Source organism: Trifolium pratense, linkage group LG1 (assembly GCF_020283565.1).
Source record: "Trifolium pratense cultivar HEN17-A07 linkage group LG1, ARS_RC_1.1, whole genome shotgun sequence".
Classification (NCBI taxonomy): Eukaryota; Viridiplantae; Streptophyta; class Magnoliopsida; order Fabales; family Fabaceae; genus Trifolium; species Trifolium pratense.
The window spans coordinates 35,207,507-35,229,361 of record NC_060059.1 but is presented as its reverse complement, the minus strand read 5'-3'; the positions used below and the strand labels follow the sequence as shown (position 1 = coordinate 35,229,361).

The 21,855-nt window shown below is 33.2% G+C and overlaps 2 protein-coding genes across 7 annotated transcripts; one reads left to right on the top strand and one right to left on the bottom strand.

Moving 5' to 3' along the window:
- Positions 1–4,369, bottom strand: LOC123881386 (agamous-like MADS-box protein MADS9). 2 transcript variants are annotated; one of them, XM_045930064.1, is made up of 7 exons: positions 3,972–4,368; positions 3,765–3,831; positions 2,374–2,435; positions 2,097–2,196; positions 1,982–2,011; positions 1,818–1,865; positions 1–647 (listed from the first exon to the last, which is right to left on the bottom strand). In XM_045930064.1, the coding sequence occupies exons 1-7, from the start codon at positions 4,157–4,159 to the stop codon at positions 513–515; spliced, it is 630 nt and encodes a 209-aa protein (XP_045786020.1). In that variant the 5' UTR covers positions 4,160–4,368; the 3' UTR covers positions 1–512. The 2 variants fall into 2 exon arrangements, with proteins under 2 accessions (XP_045786020.1, XP_045786028.1); XM_045930072.1 differs by having other exon boundaries at positions 140–644; positions 3,972–4,369.
- Positions 4,370–9,339: 4,970 nt separating this feature from the next.
- On the top strand, positions 9,340–21,525 carry LOC123922288 (ubinuclein-1-like). 5 transcript variants are annotated; one of them, XM_045975025.1, is made up of 13 exons: positions 9,340–9,793; positions 11,156–11,239; positions 11,341–11,430; positions 11,584–11,660; positions 12,771–13,386; positions 18,337–18,436; positions 18,578–18,687; positions 18,799–18,882; positions 19,374–19,499; positions 19,801–19,932; positions 20,027–20,074; positions 20,422–20,523; positions 20,738–21,525. In XM_045975025.1, exons 1-13 carry the CDS (start codon positions 9,545–9,547, stop codon positions 21,191–21,193), a joined length of 2,274 nt encoding a protein of 757 aa, XP_045830981.1. In that variant the 5' UTR covers positions 9,340–9,544; the 3' UTR covers positions 21,194–21,525. The 5 variants fall into 5 exon arrangements, with proteins under 5 accessions (XP_045830981.1, XP_045830993.1, XP_045830987.1 ...); XM_045975037.1 differs by having other exon boundaries at positions 9,380–9,793; positions 12,774–13,386; XM_045975031.1 differs by having other exon boundaries at positions 9,380–9,793; positions 12,774–13,386; positions 18,796–18,882.
- The last annotated feature ends 330 nt before the right edge of the window (positions 21,526–21,855 follow it).

Below are 21,855 nucleotides of genomic sequence, written 5' to 3'. Positions count from 1 at the left end.
TAATTTTGCCCCAAATTTATTATTTGATGAATTTAAAAAGTGGTTTTTTTATTCGTTTAGAGCAAATCTATTCAATTTGTCCTATAGTTTGTATATATAGGACAAAATTTAGTATCAACTCTATTAGAAAAACGTGTAATGAATCTCGTTAGATAAACAAGATCAAATCTATCGAAGTTTGATCCTGCACAAATTGAACCATAGCTCATAATATATACTCCTTCCATGTCAAAATATATGCAACAATGGACCAACAAAAATTAATGTATTTGGTATAAATTTTACACGAAATACATCAACTTTTGTTGATCAATTTTTACTTATATTTTAAGACGAATGAATATATTGTATCGTCATGACAAAGCCAGATTCAGCCTCTTTATTACAATCACAAATCAACATATATAGTTATAAAAAGTTTTGACATGCACAAGATTATCAAAATGCCAATTAATTAAGATGTCTTGAATTGGTTGGATACAAAGTTGAAGAGGGATGCAGCAGCGAATTTTCTAGATCCTTTCATGAAGATTTGGCTGCATAGGTTGAACACGAAAGGAAAATGGCATCTGAGAATTGAAATCTCTTCCACTCTCATCAAAATGATCATTATCCATTTCTCTCCCACCTTCCATACGTTGTTGCTGCTGAAAAACAAACACCATGCACAAATACATTATGCACTGAATTAACATATATTATAGAATAGATTGATGATAAATGAAACTATTTTTAATATATAAATATATATATATATATATATATATATATATATATATATATATATATATATATAAATAGAAAATAATTACACATGAATCAAAGGTAGACGGTCAATAAACTGCATCGCTAAACCTTTCTGTATAGCAAATTAAATTTAAAGTACAATTGAGTAACTATTTCAAAGTACAATTGAGTTGTCCAACATTCTCTACCAAATTAAATTCATGTCTACTTGTAGACCGACGCTAAAAGCGTGTTTGGATGAAAAAATATGAAATTTTAGATGATTTATGTTATGAACAACTTTCTAGTTGTTCATAAATGGAGGATAATATTGCTAAGCTAACATAACTAATTTCTTTCATTCATATTTTGCTTGATTATTACATTTCACAATATTTTTATTTATAGCATTGGTACCCTTTTGGAAAGCATAACTCATAACCTAAATTATATAATGCAACTTGAGCTGATTCTCTTGAATCTACATTAATTCATCACAATTTAAAATTTTAAACAATTCAAATAATTTTATTTGAATTACATTCATTTTTAAATATGTGTGTTTAGATAAAGTAATATAAAATTCGATTGTAAATATTTTTGGGACTATTTTATAAATTTGAAAAATATGGACCAATTTACAATTTTAAAACAATTAAAGGCATTTGAAAATTTTAGGGGCCAATTTGCAAATCTAAAAAGTTTATAGGGGTCAATTTAAAAATTTTGAAACATATGAAATGAAGGAATTTCAAATTCGTAACTTTTATGTGTCATTTAAAATTTCTTAACTTTATATTGGACAAAATATTTCATAAATTTTCATCATTTTAAAAATTCTCCAAATTAATTATCCAAACAAGATCAGAATTTAGCGTGTATTTGGATTTTTTAGAAACCACGATAATACCGCACTTTTGCTAGAAGCCACAACTATAGTTGCTTCTCAATTTCAAGTCAATTCCTATATTGGGATGCGAGAATACTTATTGCACCACACATCCAAACAAGCAGCCATTATTCAAACAAAATTGAAACATTCTTCTATCTAAACAATTTTAAAGAATGAGTAAAATATCTCAAAGAGGTACCTGGAGAATAAAATTAAGTTCTCTGTTCTCCTCCTCTAATATCTTGCCCTGACCAACAATGTATGCACACAAAAACCGTGTTAATTAATAGTTTGGTCTTGGATTGTGCAACAAAAGTTGTAGTATATACAATTAGAACTTTGTAATTAGAAATCCAAGCATACGTTTCTCTTGACCATCCTGTATAATTCCCTCTGCAACAAATACAAAAGTTTATCTATTAGCTAGGTATATATTGATTGACAGTAGCAATGTAGTTATGGTTGAAAAATTGCCTACCTGTTTCTGGCGGATAGTGAGGAGACCATTTTCTAAGGCATCTTCTAAGTTCATCAACTCCTTGTAGTTTAGTGAGTTAATATCATCTCCCTTCAAGTGCCTGAAATTTATGCATAATAATAATTACTAGCTAGCAAGCTCACCATAGATATGAATATTGAATACAACAGAGATATGGATAAGGACCTTTGTAGTGACATTTTTCTGCAGTAAGAGATATATATCTAGAAGTATACTATCATATATAATTAATTAATAAGGTGCAAGTAATTTCTACCTGAGCTCAACTTGCATTCCATCATTCTCTTTCTTGAGTCTCTCAATCTCATTGTTTAGGTTCTGACATTAACACAAAGAAAGACTTGGTGGTCACAATAACTTTGGACTTTTTATTTAGTTCCACATACATATTTAGTAAAAGGTAGAAAGGAAAAATAACTATATAATATATTTTTTCAAAAGGGTTGAATATGTTTTCGATCCCTCTAAATATACTAAATTTCATTTTTAATCCGTTTAAAAATTTCCTTTGAATTTTGGTCCTCTAAATTTTCAATTTTAGTCCTTTTTTTAAAAAAAAGTTCTTGTATCATGTTTGAAATGACTTTTTAAAAAAAAAATATCATTATTAGATCTTATGATACTATTAATTCAATAAATTAACTATTTAATTAATTTTTTGTTAGTTTATCTATAATTTCAAATCAAAGATTAAATTGTTAAATTAAATATTAAATAGTTTTTTCTTTACGCATTAAATATTAAATAGTCAAATAATTAAATTAATGATATTTTAAGGTCTTAATAATGATATGTTTTAAAAAAAAAATCATTTATAACATGATACGTGAACTTTTGAAAAAAAGTAGAAACTAAAATTAAAAACTGAGAATTTGAAAACCAAATTTTGAAGGAAATTTTTAGAGGAACTAAAAATATATTTAACTTTTTTCAAAATAATTCAATGACATGTGTTGTTTGGGATTTCAAAACCTTAGCATGCTTTATCTATACATATGTTTTAATATGGGACTTAAAAGGCTAGATCTCGCAGCAGGCACGCATCAGAGGTTGTTGTGCCTGCTGTAGCTGAGGATCCAAATCCGTGTTATTTGTGTGTAACTAAATAGTGTGACTAAAAAGTTGTGACCACCTTAGTATTTTCCATTAACATATTGTACCAAACCCTAATTAACACTCTCTTTTTTAAAGGAAAGAAAAGCAACTTGGTCAAAAAAGAAATGAATTGTTTCCTTTTTTAAATTTTATACTTGGACATAAACATGAACCAAGTGAATAACTTTTTTGTTGCCAGATCTGTTCATAGATGTTACATGCATTTCCTGTTGCTCCTGCTAATCATCTCTTTTGTATATGGGTAGAATAGAAGGTACTGTACATCCTAAATTTAGATCTACTCATATAATTCAAACTATATATATGTTCCTTAGCATACTTTTGGAAAAACAACAAGAAGTATCTAATTTTCCATTGGACAAAGCAACAAAAAAACAAAAACCTATAGCAAACCTATAGTTAGTGCATCTTTGAATTGATATATTAAGGAAAATTAATGACAACTAAATTTTGTTAAAATTTTAAAGGATAGTTTCTTTACCAAAATCAAACTCACCGTGAATCCAAACATGCAACATTAATTAACCTTACCTCATGTTTGGCATCCCAAAGCCTCTTCCCAGATGTTTTATGGTATCTCTCAAGTATATCAATCAACCTTTCATTACACCAACAAAAATTAAGGAGTTTAATCTATAGATCAAATCAAACAATATTTTCATGCACTAAATTTCCAATACGAACAATGGGAAAAAAAAAAAAAAGTAAAGAAAAAGTGGTGAGGTATTAATTAATTACGTGGTAGAAGGGCTGATGTAGTCATGCATTTTTCCAGAAGCAGCAAAGATGATAAGAGAAACTTGAGCATCACATAGAACAGTGATTTCTTTAGCTTTCTTTAAAATCCCATTTTTTCTCTTTGAATATGTAACTTGTCTATTGCTTGAGTTTTCAATCCTCTTGATCTCAATCTTACCTCTCCCCATCTATCTCTAGATCTCTCTCTCTCAAGTTTAATTGTGTAGATGGAGAAGGTATACTATTGGAACTTGGTAGGGTAAGATAAAAGTGAAAACAACAGAAGTGGAACATGCAAACTTGCTAAAAATAAGTTTGTGGTTAAATAACTTTCATGATGGCACAGTTAACGATAAAAACCTAACTTATTTCATGTTTGATTTAGCTTTGATAGTTGTCACACGCACACTTACTTGACCATTGGTTTCATTCACACACTGTCATGGTCAATTCATTGACGTGTATATTTCTTATAAGCTTTGCGAAAGTGCTAAGAGTATAATCAAATTTGTCCATGAGTTACGGATTCTTTAACCATTCCAAATAGCGTTAAGTACAGCGTCATACGAAATTTGTTCATGAGTATGATTCACTACTGAATTAATTAAGGAATGCATAAAAAAATAAAGTAAAAAGATAACAAATTGTAAATAACTTTTTTGCTTAAATTTAAAAAGTTTCAAGTTAGTCATTTTAGTCAAAATTCGGTTTAAATTTACTGTAGCTAACATATTTATATACATGGACAACTTATGAGGGTGTCACGTGAAAGTTTTAGACGAAATTAACTCAAAATTTAACAATAAATTAGATGAAATTAATTCAAGATTTAATAAAAAAGACAAATTTAAGTTGAAATCAGTAACGCCTCACATTTCGGCTCAAAATCTAATTCTCGAGTCCTACTATAATTTTGAACGAGTCTAAAGTTTTGATGACCATGATCCTCAATAGGCTTGAGAAAAATTTGGCTCCGTCATGTTCAATTGTGTTTATACTCACCTGATAATTATCAGTTGAGAGTAATTCAGTTCTCACATAATCACATGTCTTGCTGATGGGGGGAGGGTTGCTAATTAGTGAGACGTTTATTAGCTTTTTTTTTTAATTCAGTTGTCACATAATCACATAATCATATTTTGTTGGTTTATAAACCAACTCGTATTCATAAAAAAAAATTTAACTAGATATACATGATATCATGAGTTATAGAATTAATTTATCATACTTTATTGTCTCGTCAAACTTTAGATTAAGACAAAATATAATACAATTATCTTATGTTGTCTCTATCATATCATCACCACTAAACTAGCCTTATTTCTTTGGATACCTACAATTTATTTATATTAGAATTAGGATTAGGATAGATGTGGTTTAGGTGTGCATACGGTGCGATAATTTAATATAGTGTTGTTAGGTTAGTAATGGTGGAGGTTGAGATTGAATTAAGAAGAGTTGCGACTCAAAATTTCGTCTATTCTTTGGTTAAAGCGGGAAAAGGGGGTAGGGGGGCATAGTGTGAAACTTGGTAGGCTGTTTTGTCCAACTTTAAATAAAACGTGTTAGTTGGTATAGGCTTCCTAAAATGAACATATTCGGTGTTTGTTTCATGGATTACAAATTTATTTCAAGGTATGTAACTTTGAGAATCTTTTATTTCTATATTTATTTTAAGTTTTTATAAATTTATAGCAGTATTTGTTTCGTTGATTAAAAAAATATTCCTAGGATTCTAAGGGTGAAAATAAAGGTGCCTTTGTTTTGGTAGATAGGAATAAACAAAAAGCCTAGGAATAAAAATTACCCAGAAAACCGTATTTACCCACGTTCATGTCAATTTTATTCTCATTAATTGAGGATGGGAAAATTTTGTTCCCAGGAACCCTATACACAAGATATCTATCAAATCCCATTTTTTACCCTTTTAATTTTGTTCATAGGTGTGTGCTTTGAGAATATATTAGGATAATAATTGAATCATAGCAGACTTGTGTTGTATAGTCTTGCTATTGATACTCTAACCACCAGTGGTTATACGTAGGGGTGTACGTGGGCCGGATTGGGTTGGGTTTGACCAAAACCAAAACCCGAACCACATACGATACTCCGGATTGGGTCGAGGAAAATAACCACCCGTTATAACATTGGGCCGGGTTGGGTAAATCCACTAATTTCCGGGTTGGATTGGGTTGGGTAGTGGGTTACCCAAATTATTTTTCTATTTTTTATATTCAATATTTAAATGTCGAATCATCCTATTTTTTCATAAAAATAACTGAACCATATTATTTTCTTGAAAAATAGTCACATATTTTTCGTGTAAACCCACTAATTTACGGGTTAGATAGTTTGCTACCCAAATAATTTTTTTTGCTTTTTTTAATATCAAATGACTAAATGATGAATTATAATATATATTCATGAAAATTATTCAAGTTTTTCTTTTTATTTTTTAAATAGTGCGATAAATTATCATATTTGTTTATAAAAATTATTCAATCTTTATATTTTCTTAAAAAATAGTATAACTTATTTTCAATATAAAAAATATTTAATGATCAAATGGAAAAATCTTTAGTATTTTCATAAAAAATATTTCAAAAAACATAGCACTAGTGGGTAAGTGGATTTTTTTGGTTGGGTCCGGTTTTACCCGTAACCCAACTTTTTTTATGAGTTTTTCATTTTTGAAATCCATACCCACCCACTTGCCCGACCCAACCCACTTTTTTGGGTTGGATTGAGTGGGTTTGACCGGGTCAACCGGATTTGCCGGACCCATGTACACCCCTAGTTATACGTATCCATTCTTCTTTTATTAATGGAAATGGAAATTAATGGACATCGACATGAACAAATTTTGCTAATATCGAGAGTAATATTGGTGGTTTCATTATATATATTTTAGGGTTATTTTGATAATTACTTATAATGTTGGAATATACAGTACATTGCAAGCCAAATATAGTTTAGGGGGCGTTTGTTTCAAGGTTGTTAATTTTACTTCCAGAAATCATATTCCCAGGAAATAATAATGAGAACTTTATTCCAAGGTATTTTAAAAAAAACATGTTTGGTTCATATTAACTACATTCTTAGGAATTATTGATAAAAGTGGGTAAAAGAGAAGTTATTGGAAGTTATTTAAAATGTATTTCCATTTTCATGGGAACTTTTCTTTCCCACCCATTTCCTTGAGAATAAAATCATGGGAATAAGAGAAGTTATTGGAAGTTATTTTATTCCAAGGAAACTTCATATCCAGAAATAATTTCATGTCAACCTTGTAACAAACATGGGTATATTTATTCCAACCCATATATTCACAGGAATATTATTCCTAACCTTGAAACAAACACCCCATTAGTTGTTTCTTGAATTTTTTAATAAAAGATGTTCGGGAATAAAGTTACTAACCAAACACTTTTTTTCCTATTTTCCTGGGAATAAGGTTCCTACTTTTATGTTCCTGGGAAAGTTAATCCCGAGAATTAATTGTGTATCCGTGAAACAAACGCCCCTAGGGAACTTTTTATTCTTAGGAATATAATTTATAAATGACTTTCTCACTTTCTATTCCCATGTTAAAGGGTGAGAACTGAGAATCTTATATTCCCATGGGAATAAGAGGTAACTACCCATAACTTCTCACTCCCCCATTATTTTTAACTCTCTTTTTTATTTAATATTTAAATTTTTAATTGAAATTTATTTTAAAAATGTTCCAAGAAAATTTATTTATTTACTAAACACATTGATTGAAATAATATTCTTGGTAATCATGTTCCTAGGAATAATATTCCAAGGATTATGATTTTAATCTATGAAACAAACACACCTAGAGAAATTGGAAGAAAGAAATACAACATCTTTGGTTGTGAAGAATTAACTTTGTGATCTTACCTAATCAGAGAGACGACGCGCCGACGTTGTTCCGTTGAGACCCTCCGTGAAGTGGTGGGGGTTGTGTACCTGCAGACACTCCGACGCTCAAGTCAGCTTAAGTGTAGAGTGAAGGTTTTCAGAGAGAAGAATAATGTACCTTGTGAAGTTGGTGGAAGATTGTTTATATAGCCCTCAGCGCTGGGCCAAAGCCTTTGATGCCATCAATTGATTGTCGAAAAAACGGCTAGAAAAATCATGATGAGCAGTCAATCCCCATCATTCCGGTATCGGTCGTTACGATGCGATGAGCATCATGACCGTTGACTCGTAGAAGTGAACTCGTGGGCTGCTCTTCATTGGGCCTTGCCCGGCAGTCCAAATAGTTTTCCTTTGCTATTGGGCTCAAGGCCCAATCTAGAACCCTTTGCTTGAGTAAAAAAACAAAAAAGTGTCTATTGATGAAGATTAAGATAATGTGCAATTGCACACAAACACATTTTACCATTCAAACTTTTAGAAATATATTTTTTATGGTTATAGCTACAAATAAATATCAAACATCATATATCTAAAAGTATAAACACAAAGACAATAACTAATTCAAGTGCGACAAAGTTAGGTAAATTCATTATTTTGAACATCTCATAAGTCGCTTTGAACTTTTTCCAATTGTTCGTTACGTCATACATGAAAAAAAATTCATAGCGAGTTTCACATTAGAGCAACTCTAGCGGGCCTTAGAGTATCTATAATGGTGCAATTCAACCAAAGGTATTTTATGGGTACCATTGAAGCCACACCATCTCAAAATAACTCAATTATTTTTTACTCCATCAATGCAACTCCAAAAAATTCATATTAAGTCCCACTATTTTACATTACATATTGATATTTTACTATTCCAATGGTTCAATATTAAGTGTGTGTTCAAAACAAAAAGTAACACTGCTGCCATACTTTATTTATCCAAAATTTCGTTGCTTCACAATGTGACCGCATCGCCATGCTGGCATTCTGCATTTGTGGTCTAGCCAAAATATCCTTTGTTTTGTGCTTCCAAGCTGGCAGACGAACTAAATATAAGGTCAGCCGGAGTTGTTCTTATATTTGACCTTTAAGGTGAATAAATGAGAGTTCAAAATTCGAACCGCAATTCTCAATTCACATAACAACATCATGTTTTTTTTTTTACTAAATAAACGATATTCATTCATTCAAATAAAAAAGATAAATGTGCGAACAAACCCACGACATTTACAGTCGGATACATACCTCCAGATCTATATCGTTAACGACACAAAAATCATTGAATGGATCTGCACTAAATCAAAGTTAATCCCGTTAGCTGAAAAAATAAATACACACTAAGATTAAAAAAATAAAATACACCGTATTATTAATTAATTAAGATAAAAAAATAAGATACACCGTATCAAGAATTCAAGATAGAAAAATAAAATAAAAAACACCGTTTTCATTTACTCCGTATTTATAAGGAAAAATAAAATAAAAAGAATACATTTTTTTTTCCCGATATTTGAATCCCGCGCAATCTCTCTCTCGCAAAACACCAATTCTTCATGTCTCAATCTTAGGGCTTAAGACGTTTCATTTCATAAATGTTTCTCGTGTCCTAATTCCCCATCGCCGCGACACCAATTACCATAAAATAAAAAACCGCTCCGATGACCGACAGCAACTCCAATCCCGACCCCGGCGCCGCCGCTAGCGATTCGTCGCGACCTTCATCCGCGTCGACGTGCATCAGAATAGGTGATCGACAACTTTTCAAAGTTGAGCTCCGACCAGGTGAGACCACAATTGTATCGTGGAAGAAGCTTCTGAAAGACGCCAATAAGGATAACAATGGATCCACTTCAGCTCCTGAGCAAGTTCCGAAGGCGAACCCTGCGCTCGAAGCTAGAATCGCTCCTGTGAGATTCTTTTCCTTTCTTCATTCACATTGCAGATTTTTTATTGTTTTTGTTAGGTTTTGTTGGTTTCGTATGCATATAAACTGTGATTTTCTGTCAATTTTGCTGTTTGGTGATTTTTTTTAATGATTTTCGTAGTAATCGTTTTAGCTGTATAACATTTGCTCAATCAATTTTTATTTTATCGGAAATTGGAATTGCTCTTTGAAGTTATTAGGGTTAATTGTTGTTAGTGTTGTTAAATAGTGCATATAGTAGTGATATAGTGCAGGGTAATTTGAACAAATAGCTGATGCTCCTCAATACGCTATTTAGTACAAAGGGTATGTTTGGCCCCTCTAGATCAATTTTGGCCCCTCTAGAAATGGAACCAAGCATACTGAAAATGTTGTTAGATAACAGCTATAATATAGTATTAATGCGTAGTGGAATTTGAACAAACCGCTGTTGTCCGCAATTGATTATTGAGTATTGACATCACTGATTGTTTTGCCTATTTTAATTTGGTGGACTTGATGGAACTTCATTTCAGTTGTCTTTATTAAAACGATCTATATATAAGAGTAATACGAACTAGTTTTGTGTATTATGTTATTTACTTCTATTAGTATTCTTGTTTGTTGTGATTTTTTAGCTGAATTTTGTATTGAGATTAGTAGATAGCAAAGTTATTAATTGAATACCATCAGTGTTGTCAAATATTGGCTATGGTGGATTGCGGCTTTTATGACAACCATCATGGCAAGTTTGTGAAGAATGGCGGCGCCATGGCGCGTTTTATGGCATTTTTTTTGGCATTCTGCCATTGATAAAACAGAATACCATAGTGCCTCTATAGTGGTGTCATGGCCGGTGGCCCCACTCCCAAATTCGGTTTACGCCTGCGGCGCATCTGTATGTTGCAATTTGCAGCTAAAAGAATATATTCGCGCTGCTACTGGATCATGGAGAGTAAACCCCATTTTCTGACTTTTCCACCCATATTTCTTTTGTTGATATTTTTGGTATTTCCCTTTTTTATCTAGGTATTTACTAATATGAGTAACATACAATCTGTGGTAGTTAGCTGACACGTGCTTGGTAACATGCCATAGTTGACCAGTATTGTTATTGTTTTGAATTTACTGTCAATTCTTAAACATGCAATTACTGTTGAGAATCATGTTTTTATAACATGAAATTGGAATATGTGGAGTCAAGGTAATCTTGGATATGATTGACTCCAGCTTGTTTATAGTTCAGTATTTCATTATTTGTCATCTTGGGTAGTTGTGATGTGAACCAATATATTTTTTTTTTGAAATTGTATATGGTATTGTTCTTCACTATTTTTGCTATCCTCACTTCACTTGTCATTTTTAGGGACAAACTGAGAAGAAAGAAGAAGATGCTCCCCAGACCAACCGGTTCAGTGCTGTAATAGAGAAAATTGAACGGCTTTACATGGTATGTATTTCTTACTATGCTTGTTACTCTATGACCTGTACCTGCACGAATTAACTTCTACTGTAAATTCATATTAAAGATGTGCATTGAATCATTTTCAGGGTAATGATAGTAGTGATGAGGAGGATCTACCTGTTGTTCCTGATGATCAGTATGACACAGAAGACTCTTTCATTGACGATGCTGAGCTGGTTGGTGTATTTGTGTATTGTTACTGTTTGTTATGATTTGACCTTTGATTGCTGAGAGGAGCATTGTTGTTCTATATATTATGGACTTTCGTACACACACACACACACACACACCCACACACACACTTATATATTCAGTTGTCCTTTTTGCAGGATGAGTATTTTGAAGTTGATAATTCTGCAATCAAACATGATGGTTTCTTTGTCAATAGGGGGAAATTGGAACGCATGTAAGTATTGTTTTGATTAAAAATTTGCCTGAAGTATTTCTTAATTGTCTTTTATAAACTACTTATATTTATCAAGCCTTTGCACTTTTTTCTTTCTGGTTTGTGAGTGAATTACATATGTCAATGGAGGTATATTGACACAGCGAGTAATTGTATTTAATGGTCATTTATGTGTGCTTTTGGTGTTGCATGAACATGAAATGAGATTGTTTATAATTCATAGCCATCTTTTGAATTTGTGAGTTGTGACATCAGCTAATACTATAATTTCTGTATAAAACTCTTTATGTTTATGCTTATAACTTTGACTGCAATACAGCTGCCATATAAAGTAAGGTAGAACTCCATACCTCTTTTCATGTTTATGCTATGACAGAATGTGTAATATAATAAAAGTTGGCAAGTGCTAACCAGTTTTAAGGTATTATAAAAAAGGGTAGCATTTATCGTAGACAATGGATTAGTTGTTTTGGTTCTAATATATATTTATGCAGACATTGGGTTAGCAGGATCCTTGAATGTTTGATCATCATGTACCTTTAAACAAATCCTAGAAGGGTTTTGAATTACTAGCTTGCAAGGCAGGAGGGTGGAGTTATTGCCTAAATTCATGACTTGAAAATGAGCTTTAGTCATGGCAGCTTGAGTGAACCTTAAATTTTGAGAAATGTTTCTTTTGCAATTTGCACTGTTTAATTGTTTCTATAAAATTTCTTCAAAAAACAAAATTGTATACAATGTTTGGTACAGCCTTTGGAGAATACTAATTTATTGCAATATTAAATTTGGGGTCCAAGTTGGGGCTGTTGGTCTGTTAAATTTAGGTAATACTAAAATTTGTTTTATCGCCTGCCTAAAAGGGAAGAATATCTGCATTTTTAAGCAATTCATTAACATGTAGTGATTAAACAAAATAACATAAAACTGGCTTATCTACTGTCATTAAACAGTTATCTTACATTCATATTTGACTTCTTTACATGAATGGAATGGTGGAAGACTACCCAATCAAATGCTGAATTTATGATTGAATTTATTAAATGAATGTTATAGTAAATAAAAGATTCATATCAATTCTTGATCATTCTCATCGATTTTATCTTTATATAGAAGTGAACCTCCGGCGTTACCTAATCCGCCAGCAAAGAAAAGGTGCCGGAAAGATACATTGAAGAATCCAGGTGAGAATGTTGATGGACATGTATCAAATAAACATGCAAAAGTGGGAAAGACGGCTGCTGGAAAAACTGCATCATTACCTGCGAAGAATACATTTAATTCCTTACAGAATTTGGCTGTACCTGGTGAAGATTTGAAACCTCAGAATCAATCGGAGATCTCTGGAATAACTTTGAAAAAGAAAACGACTGATAGTAGACCAATTTCAAATCCGTCTGTCTGTTTGAAAGAATCCAATAATGATGTCCCTTCTGTGGTTATCTGTTTGAACGTGCCTTCTGTAGCAGAAGTCAAAGCTGCTGACAATCAGACTACAGGAGTACTCCAATCTAAGAACAGAGTGGATAAATATAACGATGCAAGTGGAGTGCTTGATACTTCTCATCAAAAGTACCAAGAAAAGGGTGTTTCTTCCAAATCCCAACCTGGAAGAACCCCAAGTAGTGTTGATGGTTTAGAAAATACAGGTGGATCAAAAGATAAAAATGGCATCAATGAGCTACCAGAACTTAACTTGTCTGGGGGAAAATCTGTGATGCAAGGACCAGTAAGTTAACTTCTTTTGCTTTTCTGCTGTCTTGTTTTAATTTCAATATTGAAATTTAACTAAACAAGTTATCTCAAACTTTGCAGCACTGGCATAGTTTCATTTATGCATTGAATAAAGAATATTTATATAGTATTGATGTCATTTGTGTATCAGATACCAATGTGCTACAATATGTTTAGATACCTATTAAGATATAGTATTAATGTCATTTGTGTATCAGATACCGATATGCTACAATATGTTTAGATACCGATATGCTACAATATGTTTAGATACCTATTAAAGGAGTATCCTTCATTATTTTGTTTTAATTTTATAAATTGTTGAACAATCTACAATGTGCTTGGAATGCATCTTCAGTTTGTTTAAGATGCAATTTTAAAAACATACCTTAAGACTTTTTGCCCAACCTTGTTCTTCATTATGTATGAGAGAAATGGGAGTACACACTCCTTCATTGGTTGATTAAAGAGAAACATAATGGATCCAAAATTGGCAAAGGATATCATTCAAGTGCACCCCAACCTTAGACTTTTGTCTAGGATTGTAAAGGAGAGACGAGGTTGTGGGACCATGGTCACTTGGTTTGCAATTCTCTTCAGTACGGGCTATGTTGTCAAAGCGGAAAATCGGCGCGGCGCGGACAACCCTAAAATTGACGAGGCATGGTAGCGGCGAGCATCGCGGGTGCTATTTTAGCGACACGTCGTTGACAATAAAAATTACATGATAAATACCAATAATCAAAATACATACTTCATTAAGTTTAAAACCAATAAAAGTAGCATATGTCTTACAAAATTCAAATACCAATCATCCAAATACATACTACATATAGTAGTATAGTACCAAACCGTGATGAGAATAGAGGAGAGGATCAATATTGGTGATGAGAGGAGAGGATCGGTCGGTGGTGCCAAGAGAGGAAGGCAGAGTTCGTAGTTCTAGTTCGTACTCTCCAAACACAAAAACGACGATGAGGCGTAACAAGTGAATAAGGAATTAGGGTTTAACAAAATTCCACAATTACCCTCTAAAACGTTTAAAATTTAAGGGCAAAATTGTCGTTTTGTTTTTCAAATAAAAGCGGTGCTACAAACCCGATACGCTCGTGACGTGCAACACGCTATCGCGCGCGCTTCACAGAAATATCGCCCGCAAAACCTGGGATGGCCGCTCCGCCTTGTACTGAATCGGTTGCCTCCAATTTTGACGCGCCGCTCCGCTATTGACAACAGAGGGTACGGGTTTGGGTATTCAGTACGCAACTCTCAAAGTATTAGGTATGTATGGGGTATATATAATTGGTATGCCTTTTTGTTTTGTGGTACATTCTAACATATTCCTTCATTGGTTGATTGAAGAGAAACATAATGGATCCAAAATAGGCAAAGGATATGATTTAAGTGCACCCCGACCTTAGACATTTGTCTAGAATTGTAAAAAGAGATGAGGTTGAGGGACCATAGTCACTTGGTTGGCAATTCTCTTTGGTACAGGGTCGGGTATTTGGTACGCAACTCTCAAAGTATTAGGTATGTGGGGGGTATATATAATTAGTATGCCATTTTGTTTTGTGGCACGTACTAATATACTCCTTCATTGGTTGATTGAAGAGAAACATAATGGATCCAAAATAGACAAATGATATGATTTAAGTGCACCCCAACCTTAGACTTTTGTCTAGGATTGTAAAAGAGAGAAGAGGTTGAGGGACCGTTGTCACTTGGTTCACAATTCTCTTCAGTACGGGTTTGGGTATTCGGTACGCAACTCTCAAAGTATTAGGTACATGGGGGTATATATAATCGGTATGACATTTCATTTTGTGGTACGTTCCAACATACTCCTTCATTGGTTCATTGAAGGGAAACATAATGTATCCAAGATAGGCAAAGGATATGATATAAGTGCACCCCAACCTGAAAATCTTGTCTAGAATCGTAAAGGAGAGATGAGGTTGTGGGACCATAGTCACTTGGTTCGCAATTCTCTTCGGTACGGGTTAGGGTACACGGTACGTGGGGGTATATATAATCGGTATCCCATTTCGTTTTGTGGTACGTTTCAATATAATAATTGGTACTCTATGAATAAAAATAATTTAGTTATGAAACAACTAAGTAAATGAAAATACTCCATCCGGTCTCATATATAAGCAACAAAGAATATTTCACACCCTTTAAGAACAATAGTTGAACTCATTTAATTTTTCATAAGATTTCCAAATTTCCCTTTACGGAAACTTGTTCCATGAAAATAAAAGTGTTATTGGAAATTACTGTCTATTTTAATTGTAGGGTAATTTAGGAATAATAGCATTAAATATGATATAAATAGTCAATATTTGCTTGTATTTTAGACCAATAAAAGTAACTTTTTTGTTGTTTATATTTTGAGACCGGAGGGAATATTACTATCATCAATAAAAATCAATTTAGGATCTATGTTGTTAATCCCAAATAGCTGCAGATAGCGGGATGATCGCTATTGGGAAGACTAAAAAACAATTTACGAAGTAAACAAAAATTCCAATAAGATACATAAATACTAAATATAGAAAAACACACAAAATTAAAGTGACAATCATACTTTATAATTGTAATTAACTTTGTCATTTCCCATCAAAATAAGGTCTAAATGTAATCAAATGACATAGTATTCAAAATGGCGATCTCTTCAAAATGACAAAATCAAGTTCTAAACGTAAACAAAACGACAAGCAATTAACATCAAGTTCTAAAACTAATCAAAATAATGCTTATGCATGTGTCTGCCTCATCTTCACTTCTAAGTTCCACCACATCAATATTATCTTGTTCATCAATTGATGCATACTCTTGTTGTTCTTCCACCTCCAACTCCTCATCTCCATTAGGCACAACTATAGCGAGTCTAGATTGCTATAGTGGACAGCGGGGTTGCCACAATTTGCGGCTTCTACAACCATCGCTGCTGAAGGCGGCTGGCAGGGAGATGGCGTCCACCGAACCCTACCACTGCTACACTGTTCTGCTATAGTGCGTGCTATTGACAACATAGATTAGGATGGATTTGGCCAGGGTCGGTTAACTCTCAAGCTAGTTATTTTTATTTTTTGTTGTTGATTTGCATCATCTTTTGGGCCTAGGCCCCGTTTAATCACCGAGAAAACTTCGACAAACATGATTTGCTAACAAAAATAAAAATTCAATTCTTATTTCCTTTTAAAAACACACATTCCAACAAATGTCAAAAAAAAAAAATAGTCATTTAGTCACAATTGCTAGGATTATATTAATCATGATTATTAATTTCATTCTCTTTACGTCGCCAAAAAAACTTCATTCTCTATACTTTCTGTTATAAAACAAATTGCTATGCAGATGTGGTCTGTCAAACATAAATAGAGAGATAGTACTAGTCCCACATCGAAAGTTTGGCAAACAGAGATGTAAACTAAGCTATAAATTAGCAGTGTACAAAAAGGTCGTGTACAAGTATATTGCACTGGTAGGCCTAGTGATCTTTTGACTTTTATAAAGTGATAATCACTCCCCAGTGCCCAATCGAGTAGTTTAATGTTAAGTTTTTATTACTGGTTTTTACTGGTACACTTGGTACATGTTTTCCTGCGAATTCTTCGTGAATTTGTGCATACCAATTCTCTAAAGTACCACAAATTGGTACCCGCAAAACAATTTGCAGTTCCTTAGGGTTATCAGCGAGTTATGTGTCTGTGTGGGACATTGGTGGAGATGTACATCATCTACTCGGTGATGATGGTGGATTTTTGAACTGGCGGAGTTCTCTATTAATGAACTAGACATAGAACGTGTGCTTTTTGGATGATGCATGATGGGAATGAAGGAGAAGAAAGTAAGCAATTAATATTAGATGGTAAATAGTTGGCAATCGTATTGGGCTGCCAGCACTTCTTTTAAGTAGGACTAATGATGCTTCTTGTGACATTCTAACATTGTTTGGAGGAAAATTTACCTTTATGTGACACGTTTATTGGGGAAAATATATTTTGATATGGACAAGGGAAAATATGTGTCTATGGTTTTTCAGTTATGATCGCGAGAGTCAAAATGGTGCGCCAATGCGCGAAATCCTGTGATCTTTGCTAGGTCTGGTCGAGTTCGCGCATGTGATCTTGCTAGATCCGTGTTATGACTTATGATCTTGCAACTCCTTCCCAATCCTATGTCAGATCTCGATTTTGACAACCTTGGTTATGATGGTTCTCTGTTAATGAGAAAATATTAACAAATTAATTCAAATATCATGCATTGATTTAAAGCATGCATTTTTAATAAATTTGTCTTAATATATCTAGTTCCCAATCTTATATTAAGATCTTAAGAATTTTTATATACTTTTATGTGTGTCCTATTGTACCTCTTGGATTTGGACATAATAGGTTCAACCATTCACACCATAGTTACCCCATGAAGCACGATGGAATTGGCCATCAAATAAGTCCTTCCTTTGCAGTCATTTTCCATTCCAATCAACAGATCAATCTTAAATTAAACACGGCATGCTCTGTGCTAGACAAAGTGTGTGCTACATTTAATAAAAAAAAAGTCCCAAATAGTAAAAAGTAACAATTTGCCGCCTCCCTGTCTATTTTTTATGAAGAACACTGCTGCTTATGAATTCTAAATTGTGTATCTTCATTGCTAGTATGTACTCCCTTAACTTATTCTCTAGGCTGTCATGGGGCATGCTTTTTTATTATTCAAAATATAGCTATTTAGTTTAAGGATTGTGGGCTGTATGGTTAATTTCTCTTCAACAAGGATATAACAGGAAGTTTTGTTTAGTTATGCTGTGTAATGTACACTTGGCAGTGTAACATTTCTATTTACTGTGACTTTTGATGTTGAAACTGTGACAATAGAATGTTACATGCTTAACAAAAACTGTATTAGTAATACGATTGGTTGAATCTTTGTGCAGAAATCTAAAAACATATTCAAAAAAGATAGCTCCAGTGTGAGGTCAAAATCTACAATTCTTGAGAAAGCTATTCAAGATTTGGAGAAAGCGGTCACAGAATGTAAGTTTAGAAACTATTTTGAAGTTTATGTATATCACATAAATAGGCTTTCATCAAAAAAAAAAAAAAAAAAAAACATAAATAGGCAACGTGAGAAGCTTGTTGCTAATGCATGTTTTCCTTTTTCAAATATTATTACAGCAAGGCCACCAACTATGGAAAACCAGGAGGTTGATAGCACATCCCAAGCTATCAAACGGAGATTACCCAGAGAAATAAAGCTAAAACTTGCTAAAGTTGCGAGATTAGCGGTACTGGACAACTCTGCATTCCTGATGTTGTGCTTCTAGAAATAAACACATTTTCAGATATTTTATACTCAGAGTATATAAACATTGTAATATTGTTTTATTTTTCAGCAGGCAAGCCAAGGGAAAGTATCACAGGAGTTAATTAATCGTCTTATGAGTATTCTTGGGCACCTGATTCAGCTCAGAACACTAAAGGTGTTTCAGCATATATATGACCCTTTATCTATTGTTTCTGTTTCCAACCATGATATCCCCTCCCCTTTTTGCTGACATATATAACCTCTTCGATTGGTATTGGTATGATGATAGTTTTGGAACATATCATTTTTGCTTTTTTATTTCTCCTTTTCTGTACTTCAATGTGATGTCACTTTGGTAGCATTTGACATTGAGAAAGAATTGAATGAAACACATGTTTGGTTCCTATTCTTTAGTGGAATCAAAATTTACCATTTGTTCTTGTGTCCCATTTTTTCCTTCTATTTTTAAATGCATCAAACATAAAATAGGAGCCATATGTTCTATCTCATTCTAGCAAATACTACCTATAATTCTATGAGTTTCTTACATCTACATGATAGCTTGCCATTTGTTCAGAACTATTCTTATATATACTTTCCCTTAATCAATGAAATTATTTATCTTGTCATCATGACATCATCTTATGTAATGTCTTCCTGCTGCAGAGAAACTTAAAAATTATGATCAATGTGGGTTTGTCTGCAAAGAAAGAGAAACATGATAGGCTTGAACAAAAAAAGAAGGAAGTTGTTGAGATGATAAAGATGCAGGCGCCATCTATTGAATCTGAGGTTTATTTTAGTTGACTTTCTATTTCATTCAATATCGTTTGAATTTGTTATATTTTTGCCAACTCCATGCTCAATGCTGCTTTTCTTATTTGGTTCATTGTTACATTCATTTAGTTCCTGCCATTATATTAATCTGTGCTATACTTAATTCTTTTATGTGGATGTTTCTCTTGATGAATTCAATGCAATTTTGAGTTTGTTTTGCAATTCTTTTTTTTTTTTGTATGTTGATTATTGGATCATTTCAGCAATTTGGGTTGTTTAATTTGCGGTGTTTTTGTTTGTTTTCCTTCCATTTCAGCAACAGCAGCAAGCTGGAGTATCTGGTGATGAAGAATTGGGTCCTGATGGAAAAGCAATACCTAAAAGTAATTTTAGTATGGACACTGCATTGGAAGACAAGATTTGTGATCTCTATGACCTTTTTGTTGATGTACAGAAGACTTTCACCTTAATTACTTTTTCTTAAGATTCGGTTTGGTTTGAAAATTCTTGTTCTTAATGAATCTTGTTTGCAATTGCTCCAGGGATTGGATGAAACTGCAGGTCCCCTAGTCAGAAAGTTGTATTGTGATGTGAGTTGAATCTCCATGCTTTCCTCTCAATATTGGTCTAGGATAGTTATTGGATTGCTGGTGTTAATTATTATGAGGGATTGTATTGTGAATTTATGCTCAACTTGGCTTTTCATCTCAACTTGTTACTTATTTGAATATAAAATGACATCACTGTGCTACAAGACCCTAAAAAGTGTCCTCAATTAATATTTTTTTAGCCATACCGTTGTGACATTTTCTTTCATTTCGAGTCTGTTACATCACGTCTGTTTGTTATTTGTGTGTGTGTGTGTTCAATGTTCAGTGTTTTGGTGTTCAAATATAAACAACATAATTTTTTCTAACTTTAAGTCCCGTGTCTTCAGCTAGCAGAACTATGGCCAAATGGTTGCATGGACAACCACGGGATCAAACGTGCAATTTGCAGGGCAAAAGAGAGGCGCAGAGCACTACACAATAGAAATAAGGTATGCCTTTAGCCAAGTGTTTATTGAATGTCTATTGTTTGATTTAAGTTCTATAAATTCATCTTGGCCATTGATAATATCAGAAGAACGGGAGAACTTATTTTCTGTTCGTTGTCTGGGTAAATGATGACAAACATATTTGATATTTTACTGTCAGGACTCAATACTATGTTTCAATTTTGTTTCTATCTGATTGCTTTACTCATATTGTTAGGATCAGGAAAACATTAAGAGGGAAAAGTTACTGGTACCTAAGCAGGAGGAGAATGTTCAATCTGATGATGGTTTTCCAGTTCCACCGGTTGCTAGTTCACAACAGAACGTGCGAAAGCGATTAGCTCCAGAATCTAACAGTCATTCTTCATTGAATAAGGGTGTTTCTAATACAGTTACAGATGCCCAGGTTCTCCACCCCCCTGTGAATGGTCCGAAAAAAGAAAAAGCAAAGGGGAGTTCAAGCCGTTCCCCAGATGATGTCAGGGTTGCAGGCAGTGCATTGATTAAAAAGAGAAAGACAGAAAATGAGTTGGAAGGAACTCATTTTCGCCCTGAGAAGCTGGCTTCTTCGAAGGGAGAAGAAAGACATAGGCCTCTGAAGCAGTCTGCAGTTGTTCCCTCCAAATCAAACCTTCACCGAGCATCACAACCCAGTGTTGAACAATCAAGCTAACCTGGTATCAGCTAGGATGTTTAAACAATAGAATGTGTGTATCACAGTTTTTTGTTTTACCTGATTCTCCAGCATCAAACCTTCCCTCACCAGATCAAATTGTATCCTTACCATTTTTGTAATTAGACGTCCTTGCAAAGTTCTGTTAAATATAGATAGCTTTGCTCATTTTTGGTGCGATCCAAGGTGGTGGTGATTAGTATGCTGTTTTGATTTATTTTTTACAATAGAAGTTATCGTGGATGGATTGAGTATGAAAAGTACTTAGCAACTGAAAGAAAATTTAGAATCATGTGTACAACATTCTTCACATACATGGAAAGTTTCAGCAACATTGGATATTTGTCTGTTTTGTGGATGATGAAATTGTGTATCTTTTGTGCGTCGAAACTAATTTCACAAGATGGAATTGCTATTTTTCATCATTTTTCGTATGCATTGGTCAGGGTTCCCAACTGAAATATTTAAGAAATCCGACTGTTTATCACTTGTATCAAATTATCAAACCGTGTCTCTAACATTAAACATCTTTAACCAAAACTTTTCAATACCACACATTTTATTGCATCTTCACAAGTCAATTTTATATCACCAGGTCCAAAATGCTGGCATCTCTCTCCATATATTTAAATTTGAGCATATTTACTTCCTATTTGGTTTGT

Bases quoted from the DNA above. Each gene is read 5' to 3' on its own strand.
- LOC123881386 (XM_045930064.1), bottom strand. From the start codon at position 4,159: ATGGGGAGAGGTAAGATTGAGATCAAGAGGATTGAAAACTCAAGCAAT. The intron at 2,436-3,764 runs GTAAGGTTAATT...TGTTAATGTCAG, and splicing joins TTTGGGATGCCAAACATGAG to AACCTAAACAATGAGATTGA. The intron at 1,866-1,981 runs GTATGCTTGGAT...ATTGTTGGTCAG, and splicing joins ACAGGATGGTCAAGAGAAAC to GGCAAGATATTAGAGGAGGA.
- LOC123922288 (XM_045975021.1), top strand. From the start codon at position 9,545: ATGACCGACAGCAACTCCAATCCCGACCCCGGCGCCGCCGCTAGCGAT. The intron at 11,661-12,770 runs GTAAGTATTGTT...ATCTTTATATAG, and splicing joins AGGGGGAAATTGGAACGCAT to AAGTGAACCTCCGGCGTTAC. The intron at 18,688-18,795 runs GTACTGGACAAC...TTTATTTTTCAG, and splicing joins CTAAAGTTGCGAGATTAGCG to CAGGCAAGCCAAGGGAAAGT.